The sequence below is a fragment of the Prionailurus viverrinus genome, chromosome B1, assembly GCF_022837055.1.
Source record: "Prionailurus viverrinus isolate Anna chromosome B1, UM_Priviv_1.0, whole genome shotgun sequence".
Taxonomy (NCBI): Eukaryota; Metazoa; Chordata; class Mammalia; order Carnivora; family Felidae; genus Prionailurus; species Prionailurus viverrinus.
In genome coordinates, this window is record NC_062564.1 from 86,829,013 (window position 1) to 86,846,078 (window position 17,066).

The following is a 17,066-nucleotide window of genomic DNA, read 5'->3' on the forward strand; positions in this document are numbered from 1 at the left end:
AATGAGAGACCAAGTTCGGTACCTGATAGCTTTTTTAAAAATCAGGAAAAAAAAAACCCAACCCTATTTCTGTGGTTCATGTTTGAAGATGATGTAACCTGAAGTAACTCTTTCATCTTCCACTTCAGGGACACCTGCTCTGCACAGCTTTGGAGCCCATGTATTTTACTGGAGGACTTTAGGGAGGTTGCACTTAAGCCAGAAGACTTCAGAGAGGTTTAGTCTAAGCCAGGGGACCTCAAAGTAGTCTAACCCCAGCTGGCGGGGGGTGGGGGGGGGTGGGGGGGGGTGGGGGGGTGGTAGTGGGGGAACCTCAGGGTGGTCAAGCCTAGGCTGGCAGTCCTTTGAGTGATCTAGACCAAGCTGGAGGGAACTTATACCAGCATAGCCTAAGCAGGAAGAACTCAAAGTGGTCTAGCCTAAGCCAGGAGACCTCTGAGTGGTCTAGCCTGAGTCAGGGGATCTCAGAGTAGTATAGTATATGCCTGAGCAGTCTCACACTAGAGCAGCCTAAGCCTCTTCTCCCCGGCAGGAGGAATTTTCACTCTGTTCTAAAGATCCCAAGGCCCCTCTGCAGGTCAGCAACCCCAGGACCCAAGTATCCTAACTCCTGGTCCAGGGCCCTTCCCTCTATTTCTCAAAACCAGTCAAAAGAGATTGAAATTCCTGGCAGTGAATGGGACAAGCGTCCCTAACATTGTTGTTGTTTTTGTTTCACAAAGAAAAACTGAATTTAAGAAGAAACTCACAATACTCGATAAAAATATCTAGCATTTAAGCACAAAGCCGAAAACAAGGCGTGGTCTCCGGGTGCTGGAAGTACTCTGAAATCCCCAAAGTCTCATTCGTTGTTCTGAAAACAAAATGGAACAACTTTCTTTGCTCGCTCCTGTCCCCTCCTCCCGTGCAGTAGCTGTTCTTGGCAGATGCCCAGAGCAGCACCCTGTAATTCCACGGTACATTGTGTACATTTGCATATCCATTTAACCAGCTATTTACAGCCGCCCTTTACCGCCACCTGTAAGAGGCAATGCCACAATGACAGTAAGTGGCTGGGCCGGGAACTGGGTGCCCCGTGATTTTCTCCACTTGAAGAGCCCGAATCTATGGAGTGTTTGGCACTTGGAGAAACAGGGAGACAGCTGGGGCATCACACGTACAGGGCGGAAGGCGCGAGAAGGAGGCGCGCCAGACGGAGGGTCGTTCCTCGTTAGCTCCACTCGGTGGCTTCTTTTCCATCACCACAACCGCGAGGAGGAACCTGCCGGGCCTTCCCTGCGGCTAGTCCCCTGCCTGATAACGAGCCCGCTGCCATTTGGATTTGCTGAATTCCCGAATCACTCGAAACGCCTGACAGTCCCGAGGAGGGTGGGGACGCGGAGCGCTGGGGTGGAAGCCCCAGCCCGGAGAGGAATCGGGGCTGGATGTCACCCCCTTGAGTCTGGGAAACCTGCTCACGGATGTGATGCGGCGACGCAGGGACACCTGCGCTCCCCTGCGTGCCTCACTCGTGCAGCTCCGGGTGGCAAACGGGGTAAAGTGGGGGCGGGGGCGAGGGCGAGAGGAAGTTGAGGTGCTGGAGCGTCAGAAACGCTGCCTTGGCTTCCCTTGCTCTTTGGAGGCTGTCCCGAGGCGGGGCTGGAGGGCTGGGCACGGGGGATTTTCCAACTTGCCCCAGCAGAGCTGGAGGGCGAGAGTTCTGAGCCCCCCCCCGCCCCCCCCCCCCCCGGAGGACGGTAACCGGGCGGTCCCAAGTACCCGCAGGAAGCCCGGTGCGCAGGACCGCGTGGCGCTCTCGGAGCGCACCCAGCCGAGCAGAAGCAAAAGATAAACCCTGATGGGCTCGGGGGCTGGTTGGCTGGGGCGCAGAGTCAGCGCGGACCAGGAGCGCCTTTCGTTTTAAGGAGCCTTACTTCTGGGAAGGGACAGGGAACTGTCAATCAGCGAGGGAGGGAGCGCACCGGCGCTGGGTGATGTCAGCGGATCATCTGCTCGATAACAAAGAGGGGGTATTACAGGAGAAAGTTGCAGCGGCGGCGGCGGCCACGGCGGCACCCCGAAGCCTCGGCGGCTAGGGGCCAGCGGGCAAAGGGAGGGGGGGGAGGACGAGTGCTGCCGCAGCAGCTTAAGACCAAGGAATTGAAAGGGCTGTAGGGGGAGGCAGTGCGAGCCAGCCCCGACTGCCCCTCCTCTTCCTCCTCCTCCTCCAAACTCGCAGGGTTCAGCCCCAGCGCTCGCTCAGCCGCCGGGAGCACCCGGACGGACGGGAGGCAGCTGCGCGGCCCAGAGCTGGGCACCGTCCCCAGCCGCCATGGATAGCGACGACGAGATGGTGGAGGAGGCGGTGGAAGGTACAAGCTTTTCTCTGGGGTTGGGGGAGGAGGCGCCGAGGGCTTGGAACGCGGAAGGAGTGGCGGGCTGCGACCCGCGCGGCGCCGGGCCCCGCGGCCGCCACTGTCCCCTACGCGGGTGGCCCGCTGCCCGGCTCGGGCACGGGCCGGGCAGCCACGGCCACGCCGCCGGGAGCGCGCACTGCGCGGTGGGGCGCAGGCCAGGAACTGGGCTCCGCGGGGCCGGGGCCCCCGGGAGGGTACGGCCGCTCCAGCCCGCCGGCCACCGCCTGCATCCGCCCTCGGAGTTGCGAACCTGCCCCGCACTCTGGCCTTCCCCCTTTGGGGGATGGAAGCCGGGGGGTGCGCAAGAGGACAGGCCCCCCCGAGACCGGCGGTCTCGGCGGAACGACCCCCCGGCCCGTTTTTGGCAACCGCAAGCCCCTCTCCGGCTGCCAGCCCTTTCCTTCCGCTCGCCGCTGCGACCTGCGGTGACCGCGGCCGCGTCCGGGTCCGTCCCCCGGCGCAGCGCACGGGGCCGAACCAGGCACGTGGCAGCCGCGGCCGGGGCGGCCGCTTTTCCGAAAAGATGAAATCATTGCAGGGCAGTGAACGCCGCTCCCGACCCGGGGCTTGAACGCACGCCGACCGGGAGGCGGTGGCCCTCGCCTCTAATGCCCCCGAGCGAACTCAGTCAAACCACCCCTCCCCCTTCCTCCTTCCGAGCCCGGGTGCCGCCGCCGCCACGCTGTACAGGCGCGCCGCAAGCCCTGACCGAAATTGCTGGGTGACACTTAACTTTCTGAATTCCATGCCGTTGGCTGTGGGTGATATCACCGCCTTGGTGTCGTGTTTCTCCGCCCCTTCTCTTCTAGCGCCCCTCCCCCGACTTTTCTCGCCACTTTGTTTTGCTGAGTTTCTCCACCTCTTTTTTTTTTTTTTTTTTTTTTTGCTAGTTCTAAAGAGCGAGGTGGGGACGTTATACAATCTACTTGTTTGTATCAGGAGATGTTATGATTTGGTAACACTGAATATTGGAAAATACTCTTTAGCGTGTTTATTTATTTGATTCCACCCCAGACAGTGCGTCGTGATGTTTTGCAATGTTGTGTGGTATTATTCGAGAATATTTTAAACCAAGCATCCAAGTAAATAATTTTAAGCTTTTGGTTGAGTCTGGTTTCTATCTAATTTGTATAAACAAGTGCTCATAAAAGGTAAAGAAAAAGTAGCAACACTGTACAAATGCATAAGGATACATTGATTTTTATAAAACATAACTGACTCTGTTTGCAGTGACCTCGAGGTCTTAATTATTCTGAATTTTCTCAGAATTATACATCTTGGTGTGACTGTTAAAACTCCTTTATCTAGTTTCAAAGGCTGGTTGTTGTTTTAATTTCACAATGTTGTGAACTCACAGAACTGTTTGTCTAATAATTAAAGCCAATGTTGGGGGCTCAGGGGGCACCAGAGACATTGATTGAGAGGGTTCATTGGAAGCCTTTGTTAAATTTAAATTATTGACATCTTGTGCCTTCATGTTAGGAAAGATAAATGAAAAACATGCTCTCTTCGAATTGTTAGGGCTTGTTATTCTACAGAGTTTACTTTTACTTATAAAATTTTAATGCAAGCCCTTGATCGCAGACAGTGCTCCCCAGGTTAGACCACCTTTCTTTTTGAAGCTCTTTAGAAATATAAGGCCCAGTTGTCCACAGTCCCTGGGCTTCTTGTAAAATGCGAACAAGCAGCTTTAGAAATGTTTCTGTTGTTTTGGGGGATTCTGTATACAAACAAGAAACAGTCTCTTATGTAGGACGGCCATATACATTACTGTCCCAAATCAGAATGTGCTTGAGAGCAAGAGGGGTCATGGTGGAAGAAACTAGTTTAAGCTTTGAATGTTTGGGGCAATCCAGGACTCATGGTCACTCAGTTGTACCTGACAGTAAACAGGTAGAGCAGCACAGAATCTTAGAAGCATCTAGAGCTCAAACTCAGTATCTACAGCATGTGTGTGTACACGAAGTGAACTGTAGCAGTTGGCTTTTCTCCAGCCATTGTTGGCCTTTTTAGTGCCTCTGTAATAGTCTTTACTTATCATCTACCACATGCGTGGGAGACTGGTAAAAGGCTAGTCTGAATAACTTGGTGTCCCAAGTATCACCTACCTCTCTCCATGCACAGAGCCTCTGTTCTCAGCAGTTCGATTGTCTTCGCAATTATTAGCATTGCTGTGATTGTTTAGTTCTTACTGTGTTCATGCTCTGTGCTAATGTTCCACACACACATTATCCACCCCATCTTCTGAGGTGGGCACTAATATTATCCTAATTTTACAGAGGAGGAAACTGAGGCACAAATCCAAGGACACTCAGTGAGGTAGGAGATAAGCTTGGACCTCCAGAACCTCTGTCCCCCGTACCAGACTTTCTTCCTACATTTTTCCTTTTTTAAAAAAAAAAATTTTAATGAGTCATTCAAATATATGAAATACTTGGTAACTGAGTGTGGAAGCAACAGTTAAGTATTCTGTCAGTATCACTTCTTATCACTCCAGAGGTTGGTTCTGACAGAGTTCAGTGACCTTCAGAAAAATGTAGGGGAAAGAGAATTTAGCTTACAGCCCCTCCAACAGACTTCTTGTTTCTTCTTTTTCTTCCAACCTAGCAGTTTACTCTGGGGAAGAAATTGATCTTTGCAGGATCAGAGTTTATATGTTGGTTCTCTGTCAGGGTGGAACTGTAGCCTAGGTGAAGTTCTAGGCTCTGAGCAGATGAGTCCCGAGGGCAAAGGTGGGTGGTGGAGGGAATATCGGTGTACTCCTATTGGCTATGCGCCTTTGGGAAGGTAGCAACCCCTGGCCTCAGAGGGCCTGACGATGCCACCTGAGATCCTGCTGTGGCTTTTGAAAAAACTCTTCAAGGCTCATTGGTTCAGCAGGAAGTGATGTTCAGCTTTGGGAGCAGAACTGTTTATTACTAGATTTCTTTCTTTGTCTACCCGTGGATACAAAGATGAATACAAGGTAGTCCTTAATATCATTTTAAATAAGCATATCATATCCAAACAGATGAATTATGGTGGCTGAGAAGAAGTAAGACTTACTTCCAGCTTGGGGAAGTGGATGGGGAAAGATTTTCCTGGAAGAGGTGGTCCAGAGTTGGTTCTGGTGGAGAGAGGAGCTCCGTGAGTGCACACAGGTTTGGCACCTTGTTGTGACATAGGCACATTCAGAGACGAATCATTCAGTTCTGCTAGGAGGGCCGAGGAGAAGAGTGGAGGCTAAGACGGGAAGAGGCTGTGTCATGGGCCGGTGAGGTGGATTGTGTGCTGAAAGCAATAGGAAGCTATATGGGCTTTTTAGAGCTGGGAATGTCAGGCCCAGAGCTCGGCTCTGGGAAGACGAACCAGCAGTGGTGAGCAGGATAAGGGATTGCCTAGAAGGTTCCTTGAAATAATCCAGATAGGTGGTTAAGCAGACAAGAAAAAATGGAAAGGCTCAGAGAAATAGAGGAGACACTGAGGAAGAATACTCAAAAGGAGGAAATGTCAGAATTTCCAGAACTATGGAGCCAGAAAGAAAGTAAGCATCTCAGTGTTCCACTGCCCCCAACTTCCTCAAAATATTAAAAATATTTTTAAGGCCCCCTAATATCTGATCCTGTCTGTCTCTAATAAGGTTGGCCCATGTTCTGTACTTGGGAAAAAGGCATGCTCAGTGCACTGGGAGCACCCTCTCCCTGTGGGCCATGCATTAAAATTAGGACCCTCACAACTAATAATTGAGCTCTCACAAAGAATTACTCTCAAAAATCAAAGTATGTTTTTAACAACCAGTGTGAATGCATCCTCACAAGGGCATGTCCTTTGCACAAAACAGAATGTATTGTGCTTGTATTATTATGCTTGTATTATTATTACTTTTTTAAAGCATCCCTGTTCTACAAAACCAACAGTGCCTGTAAGGGTCTCTTGTTCTGAAGGAAACACACACACATACACACACACACACACACACACACACACACACACACACACACACACCCTGTTCTCATATCTCCTGTGGGGTAAGCCTGAGGCAGTAAGCAGCCAGTGTCTGATCCAGAGGGAATTTCCTTTGCCCAAGTGTCCCATCATTGCACAAAATACAGGTCTGGTCTTGTGTTCTTACAAGGATACAGGAAAAAAGCTCAGAGGTAACTCCAGGGGGAGGTTTTTAACTTTCTATCTGTTCAGTAGGTAATGATCTTTAGAACAGAGTGGAAAAAGTAAATTTTTCCTTCTCTAACCTCTGTAAATATTTAGAATCGTGCTGCGGACAGATATATGGCACACGAGCCAGGACAGCATTAGCAACACAGAACAGTCATTCAAGTGAATTCCCCTTGTTGTTTGGGTCTGGTGTTCAACCTCTGTTTGGTGGGAACTGGCCCAGAAGGCTGTTGGCTGTCTTGGAGCATTTTACAAATTGACCTCAATGAGAGCAAGGAGGACTGGTGTTTCTCTCTGAGTTAGGTAACGCTTGGAAGGGATAGGAATTCGGAATCAGGACATGCTCTTGAAGATCCTGGTGGTTTTTTTTTGAGAACCTTGTTAACTACAAAGGCTTCTTCCGCTTCTCTTCCCGGGTCCTGCGGATACCTGCCCCTAGCAGTACCTTCTTCCGCCAGCAGCAAGGAAGAAAGGGCAGTTTGCTAGTGTGCCCTTCTCTAGAGAGAAAAGAAAGGATTGAAGGAATTGGGAAGGGGCTTTCAATATCATTAGCACATTCAGAGTAGTTAGTGTGTTTCTTAGGTGCTTAGCATTGGCTTCCTCAGATGAGGCAATAAGCTTGGAATGTGGGGGGTTGTGGTAAGGTTTACTTTAGATAACAAGGAAGGACATCGCCCATTGGTTTGCACACTTTTTTCTTTTCTGTATAGCAGTAGCCCCCTCCGTTAAACGGCCATTACTGACCGGACAAATATTACAGGATGTTATTATCCAAAGGGTGCTTGCATAAGAGTTGTACCAGAGGATCTTCTATGTTGAAAGGTGACGTGAGGGCGTCACAGCCCAATTTCTTCTCTTCCCTACAGTTCTTTCTTTGGAAAGTCTCTTTCCTGTTGTTATTGTTTTGGTTGTGGCTGTTGTTTAGATACAAAGCTCTCCTGCGAGGAGAACCACTCCGGGCTATTAAATATTCAGGGTGGAATTCTTGAACGATCACAGCCTGTAATTTCTAGCTTTTTAACTGATCCTGTCCATTGATAACATCATCCTCCTTTTGGCAAAGATAAGAGGAAAACAAAACAAACGAGCCAACAAGGGGTCCCGCTGATAGAGGGACTGATAAAGGGAGAAGGAAGTGTCATATGTCACATGTCCACAGTGTCACCCAAGAAATGATGGGACATCTCTTCCTGGCCTGTGGAAAGACACATCGACATAAGCATCCTTCTTCATGGAATGGGACGGAGTGGTGTTTTTGCTTTCATCTCGCTGGGGGTCAGTACTGGCCCTCACAGTGCTTTTAGTATGTTGTATGACACTTCAAATTTTCTCTAATTTTCCACTGCTGAGGATGCACCTGCAATGTATTATCCAGAAGTAGGACAGGACTGTTGTGAATGAGGAAAGGTGCAAATGAATTTACGCTGGACTTCTTCCCCCTTGGTACTCATGAGTATCATAATAGTACTCTGGATGTCAAGTAGAAGAACAAGTTTCATCATATGTTAACTTTTTAAAGTCTGAAATACGTGAACTGTTTTCTGTGGGGAAAACAGTCTCAACTAATTAGTAACTGCCTCAGTCTAAGGCTAAAATGATTATTCTGATATTTATACCTAAATTATAAGTAGAGTGCTAAATTCATAGAAATGTTAATCCTAACATTTCATAGAAGAAAGCTTTTAGTTATACACTGAGTGGGTTTTTTTTTCTATGAAAATACAAAAAAAAAGTATATTTAATTTACTTCAATCAGAGAAATGTTATCTGTACATGTTTAAGAAATAATTGTCCAAATTATTTCACATGACTCAAGTATCATTGAATATGTCATGTATAGTTAGTTTCTGGGGGAGAGAAAGCAATTATGGCCTAGTAGCTTTCTAACCACTAATTTCCTGGCTCCTTGTAGGAAAAAATTTGTGTTAAGAGGAAAGGAACCATATTGATTGTGATTTATTTAAGTAGCCCTGTTTTGCTGTAATATTCTAGGTAACTCATTCTACACAGAGTCAGATGTAGCAATAAAACAGTATATTTGTTCATTGTTATTTTATGTTTATGTAATCAATAACACAAGTGAAGAGGTTTTTTGTTCTTCATAATAATGCTTATTACTTAACCTCTCTTCTAAGGGATGATTTTTTTTTATCATGTTAGAAGAAATCATTTTAGGAGACAAAAGCATTCATTGTGGTGATATAGTTTGTGTTTTCTTTTACGTCTGTGAGCCATCTGGAAGCCACATTTAAGTGTTTAATGTCCCTTGCACTGCACACAGTGTTTAATGCTTTCATACCTTTTTCATCCATGACCCAGGTTGTTAACCTGGGAAAAGCCAGTAGATTAATTATTGCCTTCATTTTCACCCACCTCCATAAAATTAGCTCACCAGAGAAATTGGGGAGACATCAATGAGGTGACTCCTGGGTTTTAGGAAATATGTAGAGAATAAAAAAAAAAAAACCTAAATATTGACTGTATACATAAATGTTAGAATATACCACCAGTCTGTGATCCAGGAAGAACCAGCAATTTAAGGATCACAGTGTAAGTGCTGCTGATGTTCAGAATCACTACTTAAATGGCCATGTAGATACTTCTAGCTGCATTTAAAGCACAAGCCCTCTGAACATCGTGGTAGAGGGTATATGACAAGGTTATTACTAAACATTCAAAGCTGAAATGAATTGCAACGTAAAGCAGTTAGTTCAAGGTTAAGCTTAAGTTCAGGCTTAGAAGGACTAGGAGTTCATGTGTTAGTACAATGAGGTGTATAAATGTTAGGGCAGTTTGAGACATGGCTATGTCCCTTGTTGTTCAAATGTAACAACTAACAAGCAGTGAGGTTTTCAAAAGTCACCTGGCTAGCAGTCCTCCACATCATACTATATAATAAGCTATAAAATCATACTGTATACTGAGTTCTACAATTAGATAACTTACTGCAAAGGTAATGTACCTTATAATAGACTATAAACTGGTGCTCAGTCACATTTCAATTAAGCATGATAGTTTGGGGACATTAATTCCAAATAGAAGCGGTGCTTCGTAGGGAAGTACTTGGTAAATTGAAACATGCAGATGTTATTATTGGTAATAACTTTTAGTCCCCAGTAACATGCAAGCTTATTTTTTTGGTTCATATTCTGAAACGTGTGCAAGTCCCTCTGCTGTGGTCCCCATCCATTCACAAAGCGTACCTAACAGTCAAGTTGATCCTGCTGATGCAGGCACAGAGACCTTGACATTCACTGTCCCCTCAGACAAGGAGGGGATGCTGCTCAGGGAACTTGCTGGCAGGATCTGAGCACGAACATTTCGGTGGGAGAGCGCTGAAGATGCTAAGGTTTGCCTTGCGGTTCCCTTTCTCCAGGGCACCTGGATGATGATGGATTGCCACACGGATTCTGCACAGTCACCTACTCCTCCACGGACAGATTCGAGGGGAACTTTGTTCACGGAGAGAAGAATGGACGAGGAAAGTTCTTCTTCTTTGATGGCAGGTACCACTCACAGTTGTGTTTTATTTTGTTTAGGGCGGGGTACCAAATTACTTTACTTGAAGGAATGGTACAAATGAAATTTCAGTGGATGTTTTAGTACAACTAATAGAAAAGGCGAAAGCAACCCCAACATGTAAGCACTGCCTTGGGGACCAAGAAAGTCACTTGTGTTGCTGTGGGGAGGCCAGCCTCAGGCTTGGGTCCGTCATCACTGCCTCCTACAGTGTGCTTGACACAGCCACTCTGTCACGCCAGAATCGGGGGCTCCCGTCGCACACCAGTTGGTTACGTGGGTCCCAATTCTTTGATGGATTCCACCTGCTCCTCCAGCGAATGGATCTCCATGAAGTCCCACAAATGGGGATTGTTTTTGTCAGGGGCCAGTTTGGGCAGTTCTCAAGTACAACACACTCAGTCCACTGCATGCAGCCCTTTCTCCCCATCACGGTCTGGTTTCTTCACATCCCAAAGGAAGATGTGGCCAGCTCGTGGGTTCTTGATTTCCTCAGCATACTCTGTCCTCATGAGATTAGTCAAGAAAATATTCAGCAAAGCTCTTCAGAACCACATCATCAGGGCTCATGCAGTGAGACATGTGACAGGTAAACATAGGAGGCATACAGCTCCAGACCCACGGTGTTTGAAATACTGCTCTTTGGGATAACCTTCATTATGTGCGAGACCTTAGTGCTGTCTTAACTAGTATGTTCTGCTTAAAATATGTTCCCCAGCAGAGTTCTTGTTACTGTCCTTTCGCCTCCTACCTGACAACGCTGTGAGGCAGAAGCTCCTTCCCCTCTTGAGATAGGTGGGAATGACTGTAGAAATGACTTTTCTCTTTCGAGAAGAGTTGGAGTTGCACACACCCAGCCTTTGAACCATGACTTCTAAACCTTGTCAGCTTCAGAAACAAAGAGCAGCCACGTGAATTTCTCTAGCATTTGGAGGAATTCTGAGCCATGTGAGGACCAGCTCTCTTTCTGACCACTTGGTTGGGTAATGTGGAAATGGATTTAGCTAAAGCAGGTTGTAGGATTCTGCAGGGCACAGGGCAGAGCAACTGCTTCTAAGCTCTGGACATTGGTAATGAGCTGAAGCTTCCTAAAACATGGATTTCCTTTGGGAAAGGGAATGTCTAAGGTGACAGTTCAAGGGTGATCGAGAGACTGGCTTGTGATCCAGAATCCCTTTTCTATAGATGGAATGGTTTGTTTTTTTTTTTAATGCTTATTTATTTATTGGAGAGAGAGAGAAGAGAGCACACATAAGCGGGAGAGGGGCAGAGAGAGACACACAGAATGTGAAACAGGCTCCAGGCCCCGAGCTGTCAGCACAGAGACTGACTTGGGGCTCGGACCCACGAACCATGAGATCATGACCTGCGCCGAAGTCAGGTGCTTAACCAACTGAGCCACCCAGGCACCCCTGAAGTGGGTTGTTTAAAGTTTTTAACAGTCCCTCAGGCTCTCCCATTATCTGATACAAGGAAGTAAGGAAAGCAATAAAAACCCATCATAGACTTTTTGTTAAATTGTATTTTCATTATTAATTCCAACCTTCTCTTTCCCATTGTTCCCAACCCAACACCACATCTCCTTTTAGCTGAGGTTTGCTTGCAAACTGTTCATTTAAATAGCCAGATATTTCCTTTATTTTGCCCTGCTGTGGATACCTGGCAGATACCTGGGTCCCATAGACGACTTTTAAGATTTGATATCAATGCTTTCTTCTCTCGCGGTTCCTTTAACCTGTCCAGAGGGAAAGTTTTCCTGCCTCATTTTCATAGCAGTGTATTTATACCTCTTTTCTGGAAAGTGTCACTTCTTACCTCATGATGCTGCAATTATTCTCTTATTTATTCATTCAACAAATTTATATCTCTGTAAATGTCTTATATCCCCTATAAGACAGAGGTTTCCTTGAGGGTAGAATCTGTGTCTGTTTCATCTGCTACTACATCATGGCACTTTCCCTTAATTTCATACTAACCAAAAAAAAGTCTTGCTGAATGAGTATGGGAGCTGAAAGAAAAAGTAGAATTGTAGAATTCACCCAGAGCACCCACTCCACTCACCCCCCCCCCCCCCACACACAGTCATGCTTTAAATCTGGTAGTTTGGTGATCATACCCTGTCATCCACTGACTCGGGGAAAATAGTCCAGCAGATTTGGTTTAATTTCATGTTGGTTACTTGCTTGCTTCCCAGACCTGACGCAGTGTTGTAGGGCCAGACTGATCTTCCACACCAGTGTGCTAAGAATGAGCTGTGTTGGCTCCAAGATACTGATCCTGTCGCCTCTGGGGGTAGCTGTGTGAGACCTGACACTTCCCAAGCACCTCCCTCCCTCTATCAAGTTAGTAAGCTAGTTACTTCTGGCTGCGAGTAGTTTCATCCGTTTACCCCTGCGGTCAAGTGTACGTGTGTCACAACATGAAAAAGGTGAAGCACTATGTCAGGTGTTAACACTAGGCCAGTAACTACCTATGAAATAGAAATAAATTCATAGACTTTTTTTTTTCTTTTTGAAGCACTAATTCATGAGTTTTTATACATACCACGCAAACACCTATAGAGACTTAGGTCAAATACTAGAATCAAAGAATGATGGTATTAGCAAGGAACTTAAGAGGTTATCTTTGTTAGCCTTCTTCAGATAGATGGGGGCTAATACTTTGAGGGGAGAAGGTCAGTATCACTGCTTTTATGACATGTGTTGTAGTGGTGTCTAAGTTCTTAAAAGGTCACTGTCACCTTCTTTCTTTTTTTTTTTTAAATTTTTTTTCAACGTTTATTTATTTTTGGGACAGAGAGAGACAGAGCATGAATGGGGGAGGGGCAGAGAGAGAGGGAGACACAGAATCGGAAACAGGCTCCAGGCTCTGAGCCATCAGCCCAGAGCCTGACGCGGGGCTCGAACTCCCGGACCGCGAGATCGTGACCTGAGCCTAAGTCGGACGCTTAACCGACTGCACCACCCAGGCGCCCCCAGGTGTGGCATTTTTAAAATCCACTTTATGGAGGTGTAATTCACCTACGATAAGCTGTACATATTTAATATATACAACTTGATGAATTTGGAGTCAAGTATATATTTGTGAAGCCATTACCACAACCTCTGCCAAAAGCTGGGCATGTGATTTATGAGAGGGTTTCAAGCAAATATAAATTTATATCAGGGAAAGTCTAGAATCGCTTTTCTACTTTACGTACAATATGATAATCCTGAATAAGAATTTTAAACATTGAGATCACCAGGAAAATTGGCCCTGTTAAGTTTTCAACCAAGTTCCTACATAGAAGCAGAATATTTTATTTTTTAAAATTTGCAGGTATAGTAAATACTTTTGGTAGAATAACAAACTTTAAGAAATACACCAGTGTAAAAAGTGAACACGCTTCCCCCTTTTTTCTCACCCCCACTCCCATGCCACAGAGATGCCCACTGTTGGTGGAGAATTGAAGCATCTTAATTAAATATATGCAAGGTAAAATCAGGAAATAGCTATCTACTTCTAAATCAATTTAAATAGCTAAAATGTACATGGTTTGCCTTTTTACTATGATCTCAGCCTCAGACTGTTCGCTAGTTTTGAGATCTTAATCAACAGTTGGCCTTTTCTGTTAGATGGCAAAATGTAGAACAGAAAAACTTATTAAAACTGGCTTAAGTCAGAACCCAGACTCAGACCAGTCCTTCTTTACCAGATCATTTATCCCACAAATTAGGTCCATGAAAATGGACCTTAGTTTTTAAATTGCCTTTTCAAGCAGCTTTGTTTTCCATTTTCTCCCCCTCTGTAGAGAAATGAAGAAAGTGTCCTAAGACTAAGATTAGTTAATTGGTACTTACCATCGGCTCTGGTCCTGAGATGAAGGCATTTATGCAGTGAGGAGAAAGGAATCTTGAGGCTTTGTTGATGAGGCCCTGCAGTCTCTCTGGCCCAGTGGATTCGCTGGAGAACTGTGGTGGAGTATTATGAAAATGTTTACTGTGCAGAATACTTTGATGTACACATCTCTAATTTTTATACTAATCCCCAGGTCTGAATGTTCATTTTTCTAAAAATTTTAAATGTTTTTTATTTTGTTTTTGAGAGAGACGCAGTGTGAGTGGAGGAGGGGAGCAGAGAGAGAGGAGGGGAGACACAGGATCGGAAGCAGGCTCCAGGCTCTGAGCTGTCAGCACAGAACTGACATGGGGCTCTAATCCATGAACCGCGAGATCATAACCTGAGCCAAAGTCGGCCGTCAACCGACTGAGCCACCCAGGCGCCCCTAATAGTGCATTTTAATGCATTTTTTCCTTAATTGTTCTCATTTCAACCAAGATTTATGGATGTAAAGGCAATTTTGCAGAACTTTTTGAAATTTTAGAATGGTAACAAGAAAGAGGTATTTGGCTTTGGGCTGTGGAATATTAGGGAATTGTGTGGTTTTTAGCCTGATTATGAGTTAAAGTTGAGTGAATTCATTTAGTTATATTTTTTATATTATCGATGCTCCCCCTTGATGTGCCAGTTAGATTCCAAAGTATTATTTACTACTCCTGGTGTTGATTCCCTACACTAATGTGTCCAGCTAAGAGGGCTTTTTGTAGTTTATCATTGGCCAAACAATCTAAGCAAAGGTGTCCATTTGGTGAGCCACTGAGAAAGGCTGCCATTTTCCAGGTGGCAGGCCCATGCAGGATTTCTTGTGTTTGGTTTTTAGAAAGCACTTGGTCACATTTCAGGGAAACTGGAGCTGGAATGGACTTCTGAAGTCATGTATTCCAGCCTCCCACACAAGGCAAAAGTCCCTTCTATGTTCCTGATAGTCATCCAGCTTTTGCTGGAACCGGGCTCAACAAATACATTCATCTGTATTGTAATGAACTGTGCTGATGAAAGCAACAATTCCTGTGACATACAGGAAGCAAGGGAGTGGAAAAGACATGGAGAACTTTGATACCATTTGTTCCACTTTGGACACGTTCCCTTCATAACAACCTGTGAAGTAGGCTTTATAATCCTGTTTTACATGTGAAGAAACTAAGGCACAGAGAGGTTAAATAACTTGTCCAAGGCCACCTTAGTCAGTAGGAGCTGCAGCTGAGATTCAGGCCAAGGTGAGTTGACTCCAGAGCCTTCCTCTTCTCACTGCACCTACCAGTCTCTTCTAACGAGAAGCAAGGAAATAGCTCTGACCCTGACTGCCTTTCTTTCTTGCGTTAAGTTTACTTGAGGTCACTCATTAGCAGTAATTGTGACAAGTTCAGAGCCCTGGGGCGAATGTATTTACTTTCTCAGAGGAGTTTGAACAGCCTTGGTAGGAGCTTGGCAGATTGATGGAAAGTTTACTTGAAGAATCAACCGACAAGAGCTCTGATCTAGTGAACTTGTTTCCTCATTTATAAAGTGGGGATAATGATACCTACTTCTCCAAGTTGTAAAGATTGAATGAGAAAACCTGTAAAGACCTTGCAGAGTGGAGACTCCCTATGAGCTAATGCATGAGAAAACATGGATTTCTTTTTGTTTACTCTGTATCTGCATTTTTCCAGTTTTATGGAGATATTATGGACATATGATATATGTAAGTGTGAGTGTACAACATGATGATATGACACATTTGTATTGTAAAATGATTACCACATTCAGGTTAGTTAATAACTTCCATCCACTCATAATTACCTTTGTTTTTATTGTGATAATATTTATTTACTTACTTATTTTTAATGTTTATTTATTTTTGAGAGAGAGAGAGAGAGCTGAGGAGCGTCAGAGAGAGAGGGAGACACAGAATCGGAAGCAGGCTCCAGGCTCCAAGCTGTCAGCACAGAGCCCAACACAGGGCTCGAACTCAGGAACTGTGAGAAGTCAAAGTCAGATGCTCAACTGACAGAGTCAGCCAGGCACCCCGACTGTGATACGGTTTAAAATCTACTGTCTTAACTTTCAAGTATATAGTATGGTATTCTTCATTATCGTCATCATGCTGTACATTAGATCCTCAGAATTTATTCATCTTATAGCTTGAAGTTTGTCTCCTTTGACCAACAACAGCTCCTCATCTCCCCCTCCCTGAGCCCCTGGCAACTGCCCCTCTATTGTCTGTCTTCATGAGTGAGGCCCTTTGAGATTCCACATGTAAGTGAGGACACACAACATTTGTCTTTGTCTGACTCATTTCACTTAGCATAATGCCCTCAAGATCAAGGATGGATTATTATTTTTATTGTCTTTTATTATTGCTGTTACTATTATTTGTTGATAACAGTGGCTAGCAGAGTTTCCTTAGGATTTATTTTTAGGGAGCAAAACTAAATTTCACTAATTGCTCTTCAGAAATGCTACTGTCAGGGGTGCCTGGGTGACTCAGTCAGTTAAGCATCCTACTTCGGTTCAGGTCATGATCGCACGGTCTATGAGTTTGAGCCCCACATCGGGCTCTGTGCTGACATCTCAGAGCCTGGAGCCTGCTTTGGATTCTATGTCTCCCTCTCTCTCTGCCCCTCCTCCACTCGTTCTCTCTCTCTCTCTCTCTCTCTCTCTCTCTCTCTCTCTAAACAAACAAAAATAAAGTTAAAAAATGTTACTGTCATTTTGAGCCTTTATAATAATCAGATACGACAGACTCACAGATCTATTAAAGGATAGAAGAAAACTTTAAAGACAAACAACACATTCTCTTACCTGGAAGCATGATAGTGTTCCATTCAGCTTGCATATCACACCTTAGAAGAAATTGAAGTTTCTCGCAGATACAGCCCTAGTAGATGGCTTGGGTTTGTTGTTGATGTTCTTCTTATCTTTACTTAGTTTTCAACATTTTAAGAGATAATATGTAATATAATGCTGTATGTCAATTATGTCAGACTTCTAAAAATATATAATATATATTGTCATATAAAACGATTGCTGAAACAATGTTTTAATACTAAGAGTCACAATTTAATTTGGTTAGAAGTGAGAATTTAAAGTAGAATTATGATTCATTTAAAATTTCTCTCTTGGTTCTTTTTTTTTAAT

At 45.0% G+C, this 17,066-nt stretch overlaps 1 protein-coding gene across 2 annotated transcripts in view; it reads left to right on the forward strand.

Annotated features, from left to right (window-relative positions):
• The first annotated feature begins 1,025 nt into the window (after nucleotides 1-1,025).
• SETD7 (SET domain containing 7, histone lysine methyltransferase) overlaps nucleotides 1,026-17,066 on the forward strand; it is a 50,835-nt gene continuing 34,794 nt past the window's right edge. The window contains exons 1-3 of one of the 2 annotated variants that reach the window (XM_047855196.1): nucleotides 1,026-1,534; nucleotides 2,219-2,351; nucleotides 9,925-10,054. In XM_047855196.1, coding sequence (XP_047711152.1) covers nucleotides 1,466-1,534; nucleotides 2,219-2,351; nucleotides 9,925-10,054 — 332 coding nt within the window. In that variant the 5' untranslated portion in view covers nucleotides 1,026-1,465. The remainder of the gene's footprint in view (nucleotides 1,535-2,218; nucleotides 2,352-9,924; nucleotides 10,055-17,066) is intronic. The other variant, XM_047855195.1, reaches the window with a different exon arrangement.